This window comes from Carassius carassius, chromosome 18 (genome assembly GCF_963082965.1).
Source record: "Carassius carassius chromosome 18, fCarCar2.1, whole genome shotgun sequence".
In the NCBI taxonomy this organism is placed as follows: Eukaryota; Metazoa; Chordata; class Actinopteri; order Cypriniformes; family Cyprinidae; genus Carassius; species Carassius carassius.
Genome location: NC_081772.1, coordinates 1,022,501 through 1,044,698, shown reverse-complemented (window position 1 = coordinate 1,044,698; position 22,198 = coordinate 1,022,501). Strand labels below are relative to the sequence as shown.

Sequence of the window (22,198 nt, the reverse complement as noted above, 5' to 3'; positions counted from 1 at the left end):
TCTGATGAAGAAGCAGACTCATCTACATCTTTTATCAGTCTTTGAGTGTGTGGAGCACCTTACAGACTCATGGTGTCTCCAAGTTTTGGCTGCAGGGTTCAAATGTTGGCGTCGCTCACTGTTGTGTTGACTAATAAGTGCACTCATTTAATACAGCTCTTTGGCGTGTGTTTCTGTTTGTGGGTTAAGGTTAGTTTTCGTGTCCAAAACATGTCTCAGTCATTTCAATTCAGAATGAAAAAAGGACAAATAATAAATAGTTTTATACAGAAAATTAAGCATATGTACATATAGCATATTAGCGTAATGTATTTATTAATAAGCATCATTTAATTTACTATACTATATAAAAAATACTATTCTTTAAAAATGTTATTTATACATGGCAGCATTTGTTGTTCTGATATCAATGAATGGTTTTTATTTAGTGATTTTATTTTTAGTTATTTACTTGTTTGCTTATTTGCATTACAATAACGAGAATTTGGGGGGGGGGGGTTATTTTATTGTCAGGGGAAACAATTTAATGATCCTAAATAAAGGCTGTGTTTTCTTTATTAAGATTGTTATTTTAGTTCTGAGATATTATTATGTTTTTTTATTAATAGTTTGAATTAGTTTTTATTTTATTTTATGTTTATTTTGTTTAATTTTGTGTTTGTCATTTCATTTTATATTTAATTCTTTTTAAATGTGTCTGTATAATTTGTATATTAAAACTTTTTTTAATTAATATTTTAGGTATTTTAGTACTTCAACTTGAACTAAATTAAAATGAGAAATGTTGCCTTAAGTTAGCAGAAATAAAATGTGTTTTTTTTTTTTTTTCATTTAAAGTAACAAAAATATGTTTTAATGGTTTTAGTTACTATAATAAAAGATAAAGAAAGGGAAATGTTGCTACAATGGTCGAAAAATGTTTTTTTTAAGAATAACATGAAAATTAATAGAAATGAATTATTGACTCCATACCATAGTTAAATATATATATATATATATATATAGACACACACACAAACAAACCATAATGGCCGCATAATGTGACGTGGCGAGGCACGTCCGTTCGTACGTCATAGTCACGTGGTAAGATTTGAAATTAAACCTCGAATCGCACAACAACAGTGTGTCAGCAAACAGCATTTCGGAGGTATTAATCAAGTGGATTGTGACGAAACAAGAAAATTTTATGACTTTGGGAGGTATAGTCGTGCTTTTTACAACTTGTGCATGTATAAGGCGCAAATATAATGTTTATATAACGGTTAGAACATGTTTTGCTAGTAACGTTTACGTTAGCTGTAGACTGACTGACAGTAAATGAATATGAACTCATGTTACTCGCGTTTTTTCTACTATTCGGATTACAAACAACATTGAAAGCAAACAATCATGTTCTACTGATCAAATCAAAGGCTTAGGTTGGGTTTTACGAGGGTCAGTTTAGAAAAAAAGCTTATGGGTGTGATTATAATAAGTTAAGTCTCTTCTGAGGAAGATTCATTCACTCGTTTTGTGTTCATCTGATCTCATTTTGTAACTGACTTTATTTCGGTTTTAAAGAAGTTTTCTTTGTATTGTTTGACTACTCGAAAGAGAATATATGAAAATATGCTAGCTAATTTTTTAATAAACAAAAATATGTCTCTAAACCTCTATTTTCTTTATTTAGAGTTGATTTATACGAGTACATTTACAACTACTATTCTGTTAAAACTGTCTCTGTTCATCCTATGTTTCCTCTTAAAGGGGCAGTTCACCCAAAAATGAAAATTTCCCCATGATTTACTCCCCCTCAAGACATCCCAGGTGTATTATGACTTTCTTCGTTCAGACGAATGCAATCACAGTTATATTTAGTTATATCCTGGCTATTTCATGCTTTATAATGGCTGTGAATGGGTGGTGATATTCAATAGTTCAAAAAACTGCGTCCATCCATCATAAAAAGTGTCCCACACAGCCCTGAGGGGTGAATAAAGGCCTCATGAAACAAATTGATGCGCTTTTTTAAAGAAACATATCCATATTTAAAACTTAATAAACATAATCTCTAGTTTCCGTCAGCTGCCGTACACATGGTTACTATAGTTAACCCATGAGGAGTTAACCAGAAATTAACCATATGTAGTAAAACAGTTGTTATACAAAAAACGGTGGTTACTACACTTTTGTCATTGGTTAATTTTCTTAAGCGATTTGTATTTGTGTATACTTATTTCTTTTTGTTTTCATAACTTTAGGCCTACTGCCTTAATGATTTGTTTTTTTTCCTACTGTTTAAACAATAATAAAAAAATAAGATTTGTGATACACAACAAATGAACACAAAACAGCAGAACAACATCAAGTTAAAGGGGGTAAACTTTATCATTCAGCTAGTTTCAGATGCAATTATATTCTTATATTGATTTGTTGTAATAACTCTTGGATTAAATCGCAGGTAACGTCGCTCAGGATGGCTTTAAGATTTGAAAAATCGAATTGCTTGAAGATGGATGAACTGTCGCCTCATGTTTGGAGGTAAGCAATGAATGCGAAAGCTCATCAATAACGTTATGTTTTGATTGTTGAAAATTACTTTTATAGTGTTGTCTTAATTCTACATTTGTATAATTCAAATGGGTCTAAACCAAGCATAAGGGTAGAAATGAAGTTAAAGAAGAAGTGTAGTGTAAATATAATTTGATTCTAATTTTGTACATCTAATTTGAGGCCCCCATTTGAAAATATTATCCAATGAATATTAGCTAGATTACAGATCTGGAAAGTCTGGCTACTTTGCATCTGAAAATTCCAGCGAACGCGGAACCTTCGGGGAACATTCTCTCAAAGTTCTTTGAGTAACGTTTGTAGAATGTTCATTTAGAGTTCTTGGGTATTTAATAATGTGTTCAGTGTTGGCACAAAATCAGTTTGTAAATTGTTCACGAAACTCTTCAATATTTAGTTGGACATTAGTATATATTTTTTTTGTTTCAGAACGTTCAAAACTAACGTTCCAACATTTTTTGCAAAATGATAAAATGGAATGTTCCCTTAAAGGGATAGTTCTCCCAAAAATGAGTTAATGGTAGCCATTGACTACCATGGTATTTTTTCCATACTATGGAAGTCCATTGCTACCATCAAAATGTTTGGTTACCAACATTCTTTAAAATATCAACTTTTGCGTTTAACAGAAGAAAGAAACTTATACAGGTTTGGAACAACTTGAGGGTGAGTAAAATAATTTTTGGGGGAAACTATGCCTTAAACGTTTGAATACAAGGCTCAGTACTTGGACCACTTCTCTTCTCAATCTACATGACATCATTAGGATCTGTCATTCAGAAGCATGGCTTTTCTTATCACTGCTATGCTGATGACACCCAACTCTACCTCTCATTCCAACCAGATGACCCGACGGTAGCTGCTCGCATTTCAGCCTGTCTGAGTGACATCTCTAGCTGGATGAATGACCATCACCTTCAGCTTAACCTTACGAAGACAGAACTCCTGGAGATTCCAGTTAACCCATTGCTTCATCACAACTTCTCTATACAGCTGGGCTCATCAACCATTACTCCTTCGAGGACAGCTAGAAAACTAGGAGTTGTGATGGATCATCAGTTAAGCTTCACAGACCACATTGCTACAACGACCCGGTCCTGCAGGTTTGCCTTATACAACATTAGGAAGATTAGACCCTTCCTGTCAGAGCAAGCAACCCAACTTCTTGTCCAAGCTCTTGTTCTCTCCAGACTGGACTATTGTAATGCTCTCCTGGCTCTTCCTGCATGTACTGTCAAGCCTCTGCAATTGATCCAGAATGCAGCAGCGAGGGTTGTCTTCAATGAGCCAAAAAAAGCTCACGTTACTCCGCTCCTCATCAGGTTACACTGGCTACCTGCAGCTGCTCGCATCAAATTCAAGGTACTGATGCTAGCCTACAAGACGACCACTGGCACGGCACCAACTTACCTAAACTCATTGGTTAAATCTTATGTGCCCTCCAGAAGTTTGCGCTCTGCAAGTGATCGACGCCTTGTGGTACCATCCCAAAGAAGTTCAAAATCACTCTCACGACCTTTTCCTGGACTGTGTCCAGCTGGTGGAATGACCTCCCAATCTCAATTCGTACAGCTGAGTCTTTACTCATTTTCAAGAAACAGCTAAAGACTCATCTTTTTTGCCAGCACTTAACCAACTAACACCAGCACTTTTCCTTTTCTTGTCTTTTTATTAAAAAAAAAAAAAAAAAAAAAAACCTACCTATGCATTCTATACTAGACTTGTCATGGCACTTGTATACTGTTGTTGTTCTCTTGTTGACCTGACTGCTTCTATTGTTCTCATTTGTAAGTCGCTTTGGATAAAAGCGTCTGCTAAATGATTAAATTTAAATGTAAATGTAAATGAATACAGTTTTAAAACATTATATAACTGGGCATTTTGAACCTTCGGAGAAGATTCAGAAATATTGTTTTCTTAACGCAAGGGGAAAATGTTTTTAGAACCCATTTTGGTTAGCTAGGATAGAACTAGTACTTCTCTTAAAGAAGTACTCTAAGTGATGTCACACATTTTTTTAGGCCAAAACATTTTTTGTCACATCCAGCAAACATCTCCTCACTTTCCGCTAGCTGATTGTCCCCTGAACACACTGTAAAAAAACGGGGTCTCTCTAGACACCACAGGCTCCACAAACAACAAGAAAAACAAACTGGGCTCACCCGCACCACGAAACATAACAAACTGTTCCAGCCAATAACCGAAAAGAAATATTTGGGGGTGGGGTTTGGGGGGTTAGTGCACGGATGAGGAGGAGGGAGGGTCTAGCTAGCCTCCGTTTTGTTTGACAACAATTTGAACGTCAACAAGAAGTTACGACTCCCGGCATCGCTTAGAGCACCTTTAAAGGGATAGTTCACCTAAAGATGAAAATCGCCCGATATTTTACTCACCCTCAAACCATCTTATATGTAGGGATGGGTACCGAAACCCGGTATTAAACTGGCCCCGAGGCTAAATTATGAAAGACCGTAGTATCAGTAAGTTCTGACGCTATCGGTTCTGCTTTCAGTACTGGAGGGAAAAAAATGTACAGTCATGGCCAAAAGTTTTGAGAATTACATAAATATTAGTTTTCAAAACGTTTGCTGCTAAACTGCTTTTAGATCTTTGTTTCAGTTGTTTCTGTGATGTACTGAACTATAATTACAAGCACTTTATACGTTTCAAAGGCTTTTATCGACAATTACATGACATTTATGCAATGAGTCAGTATTTGCAGTGTTGGCCCTTCTTTTTCAGGACCTCTGCAATTCGACTGGGCATGCTCTCAATCAACTTCTGGGCCAAATCCTGACTGATAGCAACCCATTCTTTCATAATCACTTCTTGGAGTTTGTCAGAATTAGTGGGTTTTTGTTTGTCCACCCGCCTCTTGAGGATTGACCACAAGTTCTCAATGGGATTAAGATCTGGGGAGTTTCCAGGCCATGGACCCAATATTTCAACATTCTGGTCCCCGAGCCACTTAGTTCTCACTTTTACCTTATGGCACGGTGCTCCATCGTGCTGGAAAATGCATTGTTCTTCACCAAACTGTTGTTGGATTGTTGGAAGAAGTTGCTGTTGGAGGGTGTTTTGGTACCATTCTTTATTCATGGCTGTGTTTTTGGGAAAAATTGTGAGTGAGCCCACTCCCTTGGATGAGAAGCAACTCCACACATGAATGGTGTCAGGATGCTTTACTGTTGGCATGACACAGGACTGATGGTAGCGCTCACCTTTTCTTCTCCGGACAAGCCTTTTTCCAGATGCCCCAAACAATCGGAAAGGGGCTTCATCGGAGAATATGACTTTGCCCCAGTCCTCAGCAGTCCATTCACTATACTTTCTGCAGAAGATCAATCTGTCCCTGATGTTTTTTTTGGAGAGAAGTAGCTTCTTTGCTGCCGTTCTTGACACCAGGCCATCTTCCAGAAGTCTTGGCCTCACTGTGCGTACAGATGCGCTCACACCTGCCTGCTGCCATTCCTGAGCAAGCTCTGCACTGGTGGCACTCCGATCCCGCAGCTGAATCCTCTTTAGGAGACCATCCTGGCACTTGCTGGACTTTCTTGGACGCCTTGAAGCCTTCTTTACAAGAATTGAACCTCTTTCCTTGAAGTTCTTGATGATCCTATAAATTGTTGATTTAGGTGCAATCTTAGTAGCCACAATATCCTTGCCTGTGAAGCCATTTTTATGCAACGCAATGATGGATGCATGCGTTTCTTTGCAGGTCACCATGGTTAACAATGGAAGAACAATGATTTCAAGCATCACCCTCCTTTTAACATGTCAAGTCTGCCATTCTAACCCAATCAGCCTGACATAATGATCTCCAGCCTTGTGCTCGTCAACATTCTCACCTGAGTTAACAAGACGATTACTGAAATGATCTCAGCAGGTCCTTTAATGACAGCAATGAAATGCAGTGGAAAGGTTTTTTTGGGATTAAGTTAATTTTCATGGCAAAGAAGGACTATGCAATTCATCTGATTACTCTTCATAACATTCTGGAGTATATGCAAATTGCTATTATAAAAACGTAAGCAGCAACTTTTCCAATTTCCAATATTTATATAATTCTCAAAACTTTTGGCCACGACTGTATGTACTATGTATTTTTGCCTAATAATGTTATCGTGCCCATTTTATCTCACCAAACATTTCTAATGTGCGATCATATTAAGACGTTTGTCTGTGAGATCTGCGAGATCTCTCATGCGCCCCGCGGAGGCTGTCTGTCAGTCACGCGCACACACACACCACAACGAGCGAGGCGCACGCACACAGAATGAAAACTCCCACTTAATAATAAAGAGTGAAGTTGGCGAAGATATTTGCTTAATAATGTTATCGTACACATTTTATCTTACCAAACATTTCTAATTTGCGATATTAAGACGTTTGTCTGTGAGATCTGCGATCTCTCATGCGCGCTGCGGAGGCTGTCTGTCAGTCAAACACACACAACAAGAACGAGCGCGGCGCACACAAGCATAAGGGGCCGTTCACATATCGCGTCTTTTGTGCGCTCAGGTTCGTTATTTCAAATGTAGGCGCGGTATGCGCGCTCATAATGGAAGCAACGCGGTCGCGACGCGCACGCGGTACAACTAGCTCGGTTTTCATGGAGAGAGCAGGTCATGGTTGCTTAGCAACGGCAGACGCCTCAGGAGCGCAAGTGCCCGAAGGCTTTGGGGAAAAAAATCAGAAAGCGGCGCACCTAGCGTTTTCCACGCGTTTTTAGACGCGATATGTGAACGGCCCCTTACAGTACGAAAACTCCTGCTTAATACAAAGAGTGACGATGGTGGAGACAGCAAACAGTACTTTTAATATTTTATATTTATCAGTGGAGACAGACAATTTTTAAACTACTGCAAAAAAAAAACTCCCATTCACTGCCATTATAAAGCTCGGAAGAGCCAGGACATTTTTTTTTATATAACTCCGATTCGATTTGTTTGAAAGAGCTAGGATGGCTTGAGGGTGTAAATCAAATTTTCATTTCTGGGTGAACTATCCCTTTAATTGGCCAAACGGACACGCCTATTGGCTGTTAATGGCCAAATATCTTTCCATATATTTGTCTGTGACTATTTAATTTTGTCCTCCTCATGTTTTGTAATCACGAAGCGCTCCAGGCGTCCCGCTGGAGACTGCGGCCCCATCCCAGAGGAGCCAGGCTCCGGAGGAACATGTGTCCCAGCAGGAGGGTCATGTTCAGATCATGTACTGTAAGGATCAGGTGTATCAAGGAGACACAGAGTTCAGTCTGGAAGAGCTCCGAGCGCAACGCTACTATAAAGCTTTGAGCGGTGCGTACAGATGCTGCCTATGTTTGATAGAGCTTAAATGAAAACAAATTGTACTGATATATTACATTTTTTCATATTCATATATATATATATATATATATATATATATATATATAATCTCAAAATGATGAGAAAACAACCAAATTACTAAAACTTTAAAAAATTAAATATATATATATTATCGATGCGCCTATCTGATATTCAAATCAGTTATCGGCTCCGGTTTCCTACAAATTAGTTTTTTTTTTCCCACTAAATGTTTGGATTTCTAAAATTGTTGTGCACTGATTTTTCTAGAATAACCTTTGCTGCCGAATTATCCACTAACCTAGTTTATGATACATATTTGTCATAGATTATGAATGTGCATAGGCCTATATTTTTCCATATTGTTTATTTAATTTTTCTTTATAATGTAATATAAGTAGTCTGTATCTAGTAGATTGTAAAATAATGATTATCATTTCCACACAGAGATATATAAATTCTACATGAATTTAAATGGGGGGGAAAAACCCTTCATTGGTATCGGATCGTTTTCGGCCGATACTGAACCTTAGATATCGTAATCGGCAATTATTATTATTTTTTATATATGTCTAAATAGTTTTTGTTTACATGATAAATGTTTTGATAGCTAAAAAATTTTTTATTTAACATTTATTTTACTTCAAGTAAAAATGTATGGTTGTAGTTTTAGTTACCGTATTTTCTGGACTTTAAGTCGCACTTTTTTTCATAGTTTGGCTGGTCCTGCGACTTATAGTCAGGTGCGACTTATTTATCAAAATTCATTTGACATGAACCAAGAGAAATGAACTAAGAGAAATGAACCAAGAGAAAACATTACCGTCTCCAGCCACCAGAGGGCGCTCTATGCTGCTCAGTTCTCCTGTAGTCTACACCGAAGACATAGAGCGCCCTCTCGCGGCTGGAGACGGTAATGTTTTCAATTGGTTCTTGGTTCTAAATAAATGCGACTTATAGTCCAGTGCGACATATGTTTTTTTTTTTCTCATCATGACGTATATTTGGACTGATGCGACTTATACTCAGGTGCGACTTATAGTCCGAAAAATACGATAATAATAATAATAATAATAATAATCCTGGATCAGACCATATAGCCATTTTAAGTAGTTTTTGATGACTTTGTGAATGTACAGAAAAGGCCTTACACCTGAACAAACTAAAGCAGGACCTGCAGCTTCAGATCGAGCAGAAAAAGAGACTCCTTCAGCAAAGAAACAGCAGCACAGAGACACCGCAGGTACGTCATCCGTCATACTGTCGTGTCTGAGCTTGTGATTCAGAGACATGAGGGTGAGCAAATGATGACAGAACTTGCTTTTTTTGGTCAACTGTTACTTTAAAACCTTGTTTTGGATATTTAAAATGAACTTCCAGATACAACCATCATCAAATATTGGCATCAGGTTCTTGTTCTAACTGTGTGAGTTTATTGGTTTGGCTAGATTGTTCATGAGGAGGCCAGTTCTTCCTTCCATAATTCGTCAGGTTCATGTGAATCTGCGGCTGCTGTGGTGAGATCGGCTCCGTTCACCGAATGCAGCCAGCAGGAGGAAGACCGTGTGCTGACCAGGTCAGTTCTTCGGACAGCGCTTGACAGCGCTTGTTTGCAATGAACATTTTCAGTTCTCTTTTTTTTCTCTCCTTGTGTCATTCAGTAGAAGTTCAGTGAGGCGAGAGGACGACATGAATCACAGTGAGTTGTTTTTTCCCCAGTTCCTCAAGTAATATGCATTTATTAGGCATTAATTTGTGCCTGTAATATTGTAGCCACTAATATTGCATATTAGTGAATAGTTCTTGTGGTTCTTACTATGGTGAAATAAACCACATTCATGTTATTGGTTGTGATGATTGTGATTGATTTTTTTTATTGTTTGTGATGATTAATGATTGTGATTGATTTATGATTGTAATGTGATGATTGATTGATAGTTTGTGAATGATTGTGTTGATGTTGTGATTGTGATGTTTGCTATGATTGATTGATTAATTGATTGTTTGTGGTGATTGTGTTGATTTTTGTGATGATTGTGTTTGTGATGATAGTGTTGATGATTGTTATGTTTGTGATGATTGTGTTGATTTTTGTGTTGATTGTGGTGATTGTTGATTTTTCTGATTGTGATGATTGTGGTGATTTTTGTGATTGTGATTATGATTGTGTTGATTAATCGATTGTTTGGGACGATTGTGTTGATTGTGATTGTGTTGATGTTTGTGATAATTGTGTTGATGATTGTGTTGATGTTTGTGATGATTGTGTTGATGTTTGTGATAATTGTGTTGATTGTGATGTTTGGAATGATTGTGTTGATTGTGATCGTGTTGATGTTTGTGATGATTGTGATAATTGTGTTGATTGTGATAATTGTGTTGATTGTGATAATTGTGTTGATTGTGATAATTGTGTTGATTTGTGATTGCTTGTGATAATTGTGTTGATGATTGTGATGTTTGGGATGATTGTGTTGATGTTTGTGATAATTGTGTTGATGATTGTGTTGATGTTTGTGATAATTGTGTTGATGATTGTGTTGATGTTTAGGATGATTGTGTTGATGATTGTGATGTTTGGGATGATTGTGTTGATGTTTGTGATAATTGTGTTGATGATTGTGTTGATGTTTGTGATAATTGTGTTGATGATTGTGATGTTTGGGATGATTGTGTTGATTGTGATCGTGTTGATGTTTGGGATGATTGTGTTGATGATTGTGATAATTGTTGTTTGTGATGATTGTGATGTTTGGGATGATTGTGATTGTGTTGATGTTTGTGATAATTGTGTTGATGATTGTGTTGATGTTTGTGATAATTGTGTTGATGATTGTGTTGATGTTTGTGGTAATTGTGTTGATGTTTGTGATGGTTGTGTTAATGATGTTGATGAATTTAATGACTTCATTATTTATCTGTACCTCACATTGAACTATGGAACAGCTTCTTGAATAAATACTTGAAATATGTTCTTGAAAACGTTTTGGTGCTTTGTTTTTGTGCCTTTCGTGGAGCTCAACAATAACACAGAATAGTATACACAGGATCGGATTTGGATCGGTCACGTCTGTCCGATACCCGATCCGCAGAAAATGCCAGGATCGGAGCCGATACCGATCCCGAGTATCGGATCGATGCATCCCTAGTGATGATACCGTTTATCGTGATAAAAGCATTAGCAATTAATTGCAACAGGAAAATTTGATAGCGGCGTATCTTCTTGTGTGTTCTAGGAGGAAGTGACGCTAAACTGCAGAAAACAGCAAAACCTTTCAGTGTTTCTGATGAGAATACACTGACAAATAAAATGTAAGACTCTTGTTTTCATTCATTGTTTTCAGTTGTTTTCTTTATTTCTTTATTTTACTCTTTATTTTTCATTAGTTTTTTCTTCCGTGTGTTCTTCGGCTAAACTGTTTCCGTTTAATCAACACTTCCTGTGCTTCATTTACTGTTTGCACATTTAAGATCATCTTCGACGAACCGTAATTCTCTGAAGCTGCCCACCTTGAGTCTGAAAGGGCCAAAGCCGAAAGCAGAGCTCTCTACTGATAAAGTGAGATCAGAATTCATTCAGTTCTTGTAGTTTAATGTCTAGTTTTCTCATCCGTGGCAGTGATCGTGGTGTGTTCGTTCGGTTCCAGGACGTGTCCATCTCTCGCTCTGAGGATGCAATCATCAATGGTCACTGGAATAAGACTCTGTGCCGAAGTCCAGACGATACGTGTGAATTTGCCCTCACCGCTCAGCTGGCGTCCACTCCGTTTGGAGGAGTCCAGAGGCCAAAGGCGTCCGAGTCAGGCCTGATGGAGAATAAGAGCCAAACGGCTCCAGAATCCAGTAAAGTAACGAACTCAAACGTGAGCGCTCCCGAGAAAAAGCTCAGGTACTTCAGTCCTTTTACTGTCTTTAAACTGTCTGGAAATATTCATAACTGGGATTTAAATGCCATGTTATTACACTTATTTTTTCAAATGCAAAAGCATAGATTAGTCTTTATTTTCTTTGCTTTTTCTTTATTTTTCTTGTGGTGCAATACTAACACACTTTTTAAATATTCACGGTTTTATAGTGTGAAACTGCATTATCGTCTTTTATGTGGCTAATTTCCAAGAGAACCCCAAAGGATTAGAGTTATTAAATTATGGTGGACTATTTTTTTTATATTAATAAAAATCCTAATTTAAATATCACATTCATTTCAGATGTTAAGAAATTAAATGCGCTCCCCAATATAACACAATGATCAGTCACGTTTATTAAGAAAGTAAATGCATGCATTGCATTTTTTTATATATATATATATTTTATATGGTAGATGATGCCTTTAACCAAAACAACTTGAATTGCATGTGAGATACAATTGTTTTTCATGCATTGGATCTCTAACCTTGCTGTTGCTTTAAAAAGGCCATTTTGATGAGTCTTGATCTAAATCTTTCAGTTTGTCTGTATTTTCTGTTAATAGTCCTATCCTAGAGATCAGTCAGGAGTGGGGCGGCTCTTCCTTCGCCAGCTTCTCCCAGGATCCCATGAAGCCTGAGATCAGCCGATCTGTGGAGAGAGCGGAGACGCTGCTGGAGGAAGGTGGGGATAAAGCTCACGCTTCAGTTCATTCACTCGAAGCTCTTCAGTGTCTTTCAGTCGAGTCAGAGCCGCTGGCTGGGTTTCTCCAGGTCATGTCTTGTAGTTTTTTTGGTTTTTGGTCTCTAGATGGCGCTAGTCTTAGACATTTGAAGTGTATGTTGTTTTTTTTGTTTTTTTCATGCAATGGTCAGTTTTTGGGTTTTTATTGCAAGTCTTTAGATTAGTGGAAGGAAAGCATGCAAAATAGACTTTTAGGTGTTTATTTTATTGCACTTTATCTATTTTGCATCAGTTTTTTTTTGCTTTTTTTTATCTCCACTTCAGAAGCACTTACAGCAGAATTTTACAGATTTTTGTTTATATATCATTCGACGAAAATCCCCTCTGGAAAAACCTTTAAGTGTGTGTGTGTGCACGCCTCTTTCTCTATATCTGTGTGTGTGTGTGCGCGCGCCTCTGTGTGTTTGTCTCTCTCTCTCTCTCTCTCTCTCTCTCTCTCTCTCACACTCTTCCGGTGTGACTGTTGCGCGATGCTGTTGGGTACATGGAGCAGAGCGGTTTGCGTGAGTAAATGTGAGATTGGGAGCGTGGTTCTTTTTTTTTCTACCTTTTTCTTCTTTTTTCTTCTATGTTGTTTTAGTTTTATTGAGTTTATTATTAGTGGTGTAGTTTAAGCGGGTTAGTTGTCTTAGTGGAGGCGGCGACCGGTGTAACCGGGAGTCATGCCGGTTCGGTGTTGGAGGAGCGGGGCTTGAAACGCTCACGCGTAGACATGCTTTTTAACTTTAAGTATTGACTGTTCTGTGGAGGATTGCGCTTTGGCAGTCGGGGGGATTGTTGGTTATGATAGTGTTAAATCCGCGTCAAGGATGAACAACGGCGTCCTGATCTCTGTAGATAGTTTTGATAAAGTTGCAACAATTGTTGAACAAGGAGTAACGATCCAAGATATCTTGATTCAAGCGGTGCCGCTCGTTAATCCGGCAAAAAAGGTAATTCTGTCGCAAGTCCCTCCGTTTATTAGTAATGAAATGTTAGAGAGAGAACTGTCGAGACATGGCCAGTTAATGTCTCCGATTAAAACAATTGGCCTTGGCTGTAAATCTCCGCATTTGAGACATGTTGAATCTTTTAGAAGACCGGTTTTCATGATCCTTAAAAACAACAGTGAAGAATTAAATTTAGTGTTCAAGTTCAGAGTGGATGATTATGATTACAATGTTTATGTAACGTCTGGAAGAATGAAATGTCTAGGATGTGGAACGGAGGGCCATCTCATACGATCATGCCCAAAGAAATTCCCTGTTGGGATTAATAATAAAACCATAGAACAGGGTGAGTCAAGTGAATCTCAGAGGCAAAAAAATGATGAATCAAACGAATTTCAGGGACAAAAATTGGACAAATCAAATACAAAGTGAATCAAATGAAAATCAGGGGCAAAAACAAAGTGAGTTAATTGAAACACGTCGACAAAAACAGAGTGGATTAATTGAAACGCAAGGAAAAAAGCAGAGTGAAATTCAAAGACAGAAACAGAGTGAATCGCATGAAAACAGGGACAAAAACAGAGTGAATCGGATAAAACTCAGGGGAAAAAACAGAATGAATTACAATTTTCTCAGGGACAAAAACGTAATGAATCAGACGGGTTAAAAACTGAAAAATCACATAAAGCTCAGAAGCTTGAACAAAATAAAAGATCAACACGGAGGAATGAAGAGCTTTCTCTGGCTCGCTCTCCAGTTAAGAACAATCGACAGCATGATATGGCAAAGGTCAGCAATAGCACTCAGAAAGAAGTAGAGGAAGTGGAATGTCCTTTGACTGAAGAAAGTGAGGTGCTGGTAGATGACAAATTTGACAACGATAATGTTAAGGAAAAAAAAGCAAGAGAAGAGTTTCAGAAAAGTTTTTCTCTTCATGATTGCTCCCAAACTTCTTATAGTGACATTGAGGTAGACTCTGATGCAGAATCTATAGTTTCCTCACGATCTTTGCCCCTGGAAAGAGGGGGCTACTCTATGTTGAGTATTAAGAAGTTTCTTAAGAGCACTAAAGGAGCTAGGAATGTTAAAATTGAGAGTGCGTTTCCTGATCTGCAACTTTTTATTGATTCAGTTAAGAATTTTCAGAAAAGTTCTGAAAGTGCAGAGGAAAAAATCTTTACTGATCAAGAAAGGTTTCGCTTAAAGAAACTTGTTTTAAAAGTTAGAAGACATCTAGAAGATGGCGAATATGTTTAGCTTTTCATTTTTGCTTATTTCCTGTCTGTCTTTTGGTTTTCTTTTTTTCTTGGGTTTTATGAGTGAGTTAAAAATAGGCAGTCTGAATTTGAATGGAGCTAGAGATGAAAGAAAAAGAGCTACATTTTTCAGACTGTGCTCCCTTAAAAAATTAGACGTTATCTTTGTACAAGAGACACACAGTACTGTTGATAATGAAGTTGATTGGAAGAGAGAATGGGAGGGTGATGTTTTTTTAAGTCACAAAACAAGTAACAGTTGTGAAGTGGGTGTTCTTTTTTCCAAAAGTTTCAATCCTCAATCTGTTGAATGTGAAGAGTTTATTGAAGGTCGACTGTTAAAAGTCAGAGTATTATATGAAAATGTACAACTTGTATTTATCACTGTATATGCCCCGGCTGTTGGTAAAAAGAGATTGACTTTTTTGGAAAATGTAAATGATGTTATTAGAGATTGCAATGCTAAAGTGTTTTTATTTATAGGTGGAGACTGGAATTGCACAGAGAGTAGACTTTGCCTCTCGTACTCTTCTGATTCAGCTGTTAGAGACTCATGAGTTACATGATGTGTGGAGAGGGTTACATGGCAATCAAAGGCAGTATACTTGGACTCATTGTAAAGACAATTTATTGTCTATGGCCAGACTTGATCGTTTTTATTGTTTTAAGCATCATTCTGTTGTTAAAAATTGCTTTATTAGTCCTGCCGGTTTTTCTGATCACTCACTTGTTGTGATTTGTGTCTTTCTGAAGTGTGTAAAGCCCAGTAGCGCCTATTGGCATTTTAATACATCTCTACTCGAAGATTCACATTTTAAAGACATTTTGGTATCTTTTTGGAAAAATCATCAAAGCACAAAAAATGATTTTATATCTTTACAACAATGGTGGGACTTTGGAAAGGTTCAAGCAAAACAGTTATGTCAACAGTATAATTGTAATGTTACCAAAGTTTTATTGAAGTCAGTAAAAGCTCTGGAGTCTGAAGTTGAAGAACTTCAGGCTTTGGCTGAAGCCACAAAGGATCAACGTTATCTTGAAGCTCTTGAGATTAAAAAGTCTGTGTTAACGTCCCTGCTTGGGGTATCAGCACAAGGAGCTCTTATTAGATCCCGCTTTAAGAGTGTGGCAGAAATGGATGTTCCATCACACTTTTTTTTTGGATTGGAGCAGAAAAATGGTCAAAAGAGGTACATTCACAGCCTAAAGTCTGACTCTGGACAGGTGTTGTCTGATCATGCTGCTATCCGTAAGCTTGCTGTCAGTTTTTACTGTGATTTGTATAAATGTGAACACCAAGAAGAGCAGATGTTAGCTCAGAGTTTTTATTCTGCTCTTCCCCAGGTTAAACAAGAAAGTAATGTGGTGCTGGAAGCAGATATTTCCCTGGGGGAACTGTATGTAGCCCTAACCCTAACCCAATGCAGAGCAGGAAAACTCCTGGACTAGACGGTTTACCTGTTGATTTTTATAAGTGTTTTTGGTTCATAATTGGAGAAGATCTCCTGGCAGTGCTGAAGGATAGCTTAGCCAATGGACGTCTGCCTTTAAGTTGCAGGAGGGCAGTTCTTACTTTGCTGCCAAAAAAAGGTGACCTGCAGCTCTTAAAAAACTGGAGGCCTGTGTCCCTGCTTTGTACTGATTATAAGTTACTATCCAAAGTATTGGCAAATAGGCTTGTTAAAGTAATGGATCAAATTGTTTTTGCCTGATCAGACCTATTGCGTCCCTGGCAGGCTGATTTCTGATAACATTGTTCTCATTCGAGACTTGTTAGAAATCTCTAAGCTTTTTGGTCTTAAAATGGGAATTATTTCGATTGATCAGGAAAAAAAGCTTTTGATCGAGTTGAACATGAATATCTATGGCAAACAATGATCACCTTTGGGTTTACTTCTGGTTTTATCAGCAAGATCAAGCCTTTGTATTGTGATGTCCAGAGTGTTTTAAAAGTCAATGGTGTTTTGAGCTCTCCTCTTCAGGTCCAGCGGGGAATCAGACAAGGCTGTGCCCTCTCCGGCATGTTATACTCTCTGGCTTTTGAACCTTTTTTGCATAAGCTAAGATCTGTTTTACAAGGTGTGATGTTACCAGGGTGCAATATACCTTTAAAGTTATCTGCATATGCAGATGACTTAGTTGTCATGGTGGATAATCAACAAGATATTGATAGGCTAACAAATGTTATAGTTCAATATGGTATCATTTCTTCAGCCAGAGTTAACTGGTGCAAAAGCGAAGCTCTTTGTATAGGAGTGATGGAAAACTATTTTCAGTTACCGGTGGGATTAAATTGGAAGACAGACGGGGGTTAAAATACTTAGGTGTTTTTTTGGGTGATGAAACTTTTGTCCTTTAAAACTGGGATAATGTTCTTGAAAGGACTAAAGGTTGTTTTGCCAGATGGAAGTGGATTTTACCGAAAATGTCTTATAGAGGTAGAGTTCTTGTCATTACCATCTGATTTCGTCCACGTTATGGCATCGTCTTTCATGTGTAGATCCTCCTCCAGATTTGCTGTCAAAGATTCAGGCACTTCTTGTTGACTATTTTTGCCGAAGGAAGGAGGAGGACAAGGCTTAATTCATCTGAACAGTAGAGGGGCAACTCTACGTTTTCAGTTCGTGCAGAGGTTTCTGTGTGGTCCCGTAGACCTAGTGTGGAGACCGCTGGCTTGTATGATTTTGAACCAGTTAGGTGGACTTGGCCTAAACAGAACATTGTTTCTGATGGACTTAAAGCAGCTCAACACCAGTGGTTTGCCAAGCTTCTACCGTGGGCTGTTCAAAGTCTGGAATCTGTTTAAAACGGAGAGGACAGAGCATCACACGTCACTCTATTGGCTTCTTCAAGAGCCAGTTGTGTATGGGACCCGTTTGAGTGCGGCCTGTCCAATAGGTCCCAGTTTACTCAAACAATTCTGTTCGTCTAATGTTGTGACTTTGGGACATGTAATTCACTTTACAGGTGCAATCATGGACAATGCTCAACTCCTTGCTTCTCATTTAAAGGTGCATTCTATTCGCATGATAGAATTGTTGCTCAAAAAGTGGAAAGAGGCTTTAACAGATGCCGAGCGCACATTGTTGCATTTTTATTGTGGTGGTCCTGTTCAACATAGTGTTGATGATTTTTTTCCCCTTGATGAAGGTTCTTCCAGACTTTAAGCATTGTACAGGGTTTTTTTTAGGAATCAGTAACCCCTGTCTGTCTATTCATGATGCTGATAAGATTGTTATACAGATTGATGGTAAAAATTGTGAACAAAGATAAGTTAAATGGTAAAATTGACACTCCATGGAGAGCTCGCTTAGGTCTGATAGACGGTGTTGGACCTGAATGGAGATCGCTGTACAAACCACCATTGCTGAAGAAGGTTGCAGACTTGCAGTGGAGAGTTTTACATACCGCTGTGGCTGTTAATTCTTTTATCTCTGTTTTAAACCCTGATGTTAATCATGACTGTCCTTTTTGCACTCTTCGTGAGACAGTTTTTCACTGCTTTATAGACTGTTGTCGTCTTGTGCCACTGTTCTCCATGCTGGAAAAGCTTTTTAAATTGTTTGGTGTAGTTTTTTCCAAACAATTGTTTATCTACAGGTATTCCCCAAAAAAGAGGGAGCAGTGTCAACTCTTTAATTTTATTTTGGGAAGAGCAAAGATGGCTGTGTATATGAGTAGACGAAATAAGGTTGAAGGATTTACAGATGATGATCCTGTTTTTGTATTTGTTAAAATGGTGAAATCACGTTTACGAATCGACTTTAATTACTACAGATTGATGAATGATTTGGGAAAGTTTTCCATTTATTTGGTGTCACAAGGATGTGCTTTGCTCTATTGTAAAGAATGATCTCATTTTTAAGAGTGTGTTGATTTAATGTGATTTTATTTGATTAAATGTTGTTCTTACAACTGTTTTAATAAAGGAATTGTAAAATCTCAATCTCTCTCTCTCTCTCTCTGTCTCTCGGTCTCTGTCTCTCTCTCTCTCTCTGTCTCTCTCTCTCTGTCTCTCGGTCTCTCTCTCTGTCTCTCTCTCTCTCTGTCTCTGTCTCTCTGTCTCTCTCTCTGTCTCTGTCTCTCTGTCTCTCTCTGTCTCTGTCTCTCGGTCTGTCTCTCTGTCTCTGTCTCTCGGTCTCTCTCTCTGTCTCTCTCTCTGTCTCTCTCTCTCTCCCTCTCTCTCTCTCTCTCTCTCTCTCTCTCTCTCTCTGTCTCTCTCTGTCTCTCGGTCTCTCTCTCTCTCTCTCTGTCTCTCTCTCTCTCTGTCTCTCTCTCTCTCTGTCTCTCTCTGTCTCTGTCTCTCTCCCTCTGTCTCTCCCTCTGTCTCTCCCTCTCTCTCTCTCTCTCTCTCTCTCTCTGTCTCTGTCTCTCTCTGTCTCTCGGTCTCTCTCTCTCTCTCTCTCTGTCTCTCGGTCTCTCTCTCTCTGTCTCTGTCTCTAGGTCTCTCTCTCTCTCTCTCTCTGTCTCTCTCTCAAGGGATTGTGGGTAGCGGGAAGATTGCAGGTGCTTGAGCACGCGTGCGAAAACTCTTCTGTTTTTCTTTCAACTTTCATTGTTTATAATCATTCATAAATTGAACGTAAGGATTATTAAAGTATTTGCCCGCAGACTGCGCATAGCGCAGGGTTGCGAGTAATAATGGAGCCGAACGACGCTTTTTCGCGTCTAACTCTCAAACACGGATTCAAGTGTATGCCGCAGGAGAACATGAACATTGAAGACGTTCTGCTAGCCGTCAGTCAGAAGGTTGGTGGTTTAAATATTAAGTCAGCTGCCAGGATGAACAAAGCACTTGTTGTTTTTCTTACTGAAGTTGAGATGGTTGATGAATTAATCGAGACAGGGCTTGAGGTAAACAATATGTTTTTACAATTACTGCCGCTATCTAGTCCCTCCAAAAAAGTAGTTCTTTCCAATGTACCGCCATTCATAAAAGATGAAACTTTGAAAGGAATACTTCAGCGTTACGGTAAAGTAACTGCGCCGATCAGGATGATCCCTTTAGGACTTAAAAATCCTGACATAAAGCACATTATGTCCTTCCGACGATTCACGTATATAATACCGAACGCACAATATGACCCGCTTGAAGTAGCGATAAAGATATCAATCGAAGGGAAAGATTACACAATCTTTATCAGCACGGAACAGATTGTTGCTATTCTGATATCTGCTAAACTTCAAGGACAGGATTTCAGTATGATAGATATTATACCTGGTAGAATGCAACAAGTAGATATTATTTTGCAAGGTTTATCTTTTTCTTTTATTAATGTTTACGCCCCTAATGTTGGATCTGACAGAATTGAATGCTTAAGAAAATTACAAGAAGTGATTAAAGGAATTCCCCAAGAAAGAGTAATCGTTGTAGCCGGAGATTTTAATTGCACTGTTAATCATACAGTTGATAGGAATCACGATGAGCCTCACCCAAAATCATCAGAAGCACTCAGAAATGTTTTAAAATATCATGCACTTGTTGATGTGTGGAGAGAATCGTTTCCTAAAGAAAAACAATATACATGGTTAAAGATGGGTTCAGAAATTATATCCGGAGCCAGGTTAGAATCTATATTCAAAAATCTAAAAGTATTTTCTTAACAGCAGTATTAGTCCCACACCCCTATCTGATCATCACTACATATCTGTCACGGTCACAACTTTGAATACTCATAATAAATCTTACTGGCACTTTAACAATAGATTGTTGAAAGATCACTCTTTCGTGCACTCTTTTACTCTTTTCTGGAGAGCTTGGAGAGAGAGAATAGCACAGTTTAAATCCTTTAGCCAATGGTGGGACATTGGAAAAATCCAGATGAAGTCTTTCTGCCAACAGTATACACAAAATAATACGAATGAAACTAAAAAGAAGATCAAACTTTTGGAAGATGACATTTTAAAGCTAAGTAGCTCCATAAGTGGAGAAGATGGGAAAAGTGAAGATCTGCTTGAACGGAAAAAATTTATTTTAAAAAATCTGTATGAAGAAAGAGACCAAGGAGCAATAGTTCGAGCAAGAATCGCTCAACTTCACAACATGGACACTTCCTCAAAATTCTTTTTTGCCTTGGAAAGCAAATGTCGAGAGAGAAAATCAATTGATCATCTTAAACTACCCGATGGGAGAGAGACAACAGATAAAAAGGAGATTATCTTACAAGCCTTGTCATTCTACGAAAATCTTTACAGTGCTCAGTCTTGTGATCCTAAAGCTGTGGAACGTATTCTTAATGATGTCCCTAAATTAAGTGACGATAACAAGAAAGAACTAGAACATTCACTGTCATTTGAAGAACTAAGTACAGCTTGTGAATAGGGCTGCAACTAACGATTATTTTGATAATCGATTAATCTGTCGATTATTTTTACGATTAATCGATTAATCGGTTTATGTACTTATATTTTAGTTTTTTCCATTTTTCCCCCCAAGTAAATTATTAATAAATGGCCTTTATCATTCAGCATAGATTTAAGAGATTTTAACCATTTTGCACTGTCATATCCTAATCAAAAATATACCTGGAGTTGTTTTATTGTGTTAGTAATCCTTTGTCGAACTCTTCTGCAATCAGAACACTGACCCATACTCTAGCAAATTTCACAAGGAGATTTCAAATAATGTTTTCACCATGGCAGTCCTTAGAGCTCCTAAAGTAGTTTAACATCCCGAACAAAGCTTATTAAGGAATCTTTCAGAACATATTTTCACGAAGAATAAGGATAAAACAGAATAAAATTGCAGTGCATTGTATTTTATTATTTACTGGGAAACAGCTTTATAGCTTATGCTGTGAAATTGTAAACAATCCTTCAAAAAAAGTGCCAATGGCATGAAACCTGAATGGAACTCACAATTTAAAGTAAAATCCATCAGAAGGTTGTCCAGAAAAAAAAATAGGACACACACAAAAAACCTGCTGTGTGAAAAAGAGCAGTGAATACTTAGAAAAAAAGTGCATTTCAAATATCTACATTTACCTCTCTCATTCAGTCATAATTAGGCTGCACGACTGAATTTTGAACTGGTAAACGACAAACTGATCACAGAACATGTTTGTTAAGCTTTAAATGTTAACTGTTAAAAAGCAATGTTATCAGCTTTTATGACTAAACATTTGCAAACAACATTGTACTGGAGAATCTGCACAAATAAAAGTCTTAGGGGCCGTTCACATATCGTGCCTAAAAACGCGTGGAAAACGCTAGGCGCGCCGCTTTCTCCTTCTTTCCAAAGCGCTCGCGCAGAAGCGCCCCTGAGGCGTCTGCCTTTGCTAAGCAACCATGACGTGCTCTCTCCTTGAAGACGCGGAAATTTCAGCAAAGGATAAATGGATTTGCAGTTCAAAAAATCGCTTGCAGTAGCTCTGCTACTAAATTTATTTCAAAATGGAAATCCATATACAACTATGATCAGCTGTTCCTTTCATCTTGACTGAGCTTTTAACGTTGTTACGGGAAAGGATGAAGCTGATTGGTT

General features: G+C 38.0%; 2 protein-coding genes across 3 annotated transcripts in view; both read left to right on the top strand.

Moving 5' to 3' along the window:
• The window catches only part of LOC132092048 (pre-mRNA-processing factor 17-like), a 50,312-nt gene extending 28,146 nt beyond the window's left edge, over positions 1 to 22,166 (top strand). The window contains exon 16 of the mRNA XM_059498110.1: positions 22,153 to 22,166. The gene's annotated coding sequence lies outside the window, so the exon portion shown is untranslated. The remainder of the gene's footprint in view (positions 1 to 22,152) is intronic.
• The window catches only part of LOC132092047 (mitotic checkpoint serine/threonine-protein kinase BUB1 beta-like), a 43,727-nt gene continuing 22,573 nt past the window's right edge, over positions 1,045 to 22,198 (top strand). For both annotated transcript variants that reach the window (XM_059498108.1, XM_059498107.1), the window contains exons 1-10: positions 1,045 to 1,199; positions 2,441 to 2,520; positions 7,672 to 7,853; positions 9,020 to 9,123; positions 9,329 to 9,456; positions 9,542 to 9,579; positions 11,117 to 11,192; positions 11,352 to 11,439; positions 11,528 to 11,769; positions 12,352 to 12,470. In XM_059498108.1, coding sequence (XP_059354091.1) covers positions 2,456 to 2,520; positions 7,672 to 7,853; positions 9,020 to 9,123; positions 9,329 to 9,456; positions 9,542 to 9,579; positions 11,117 to 11,192; positions 11,352 to 11,439; positions 11,528 to 11,769; positions 12,352 to 12,470 — 1,042 coding nt within the window. In that variant the 5' untranslated portion in view covers positions 1,045 to 1,199; positions 2,441 to 2,455. The remainder of the gene's footprint in view (positions 1,200 to 2,440; positions 2,521 to 7,671; positions 7,854 to 9,019; positions 9,124 to 9,328; positions 9,457 to 9,541; positions 9,580 to 11,116; positions 11,193 to 11,351; positions 11,440 to 11,527; positions 11,770 to 12,351; positions 12,471 to 22,198) is intronic.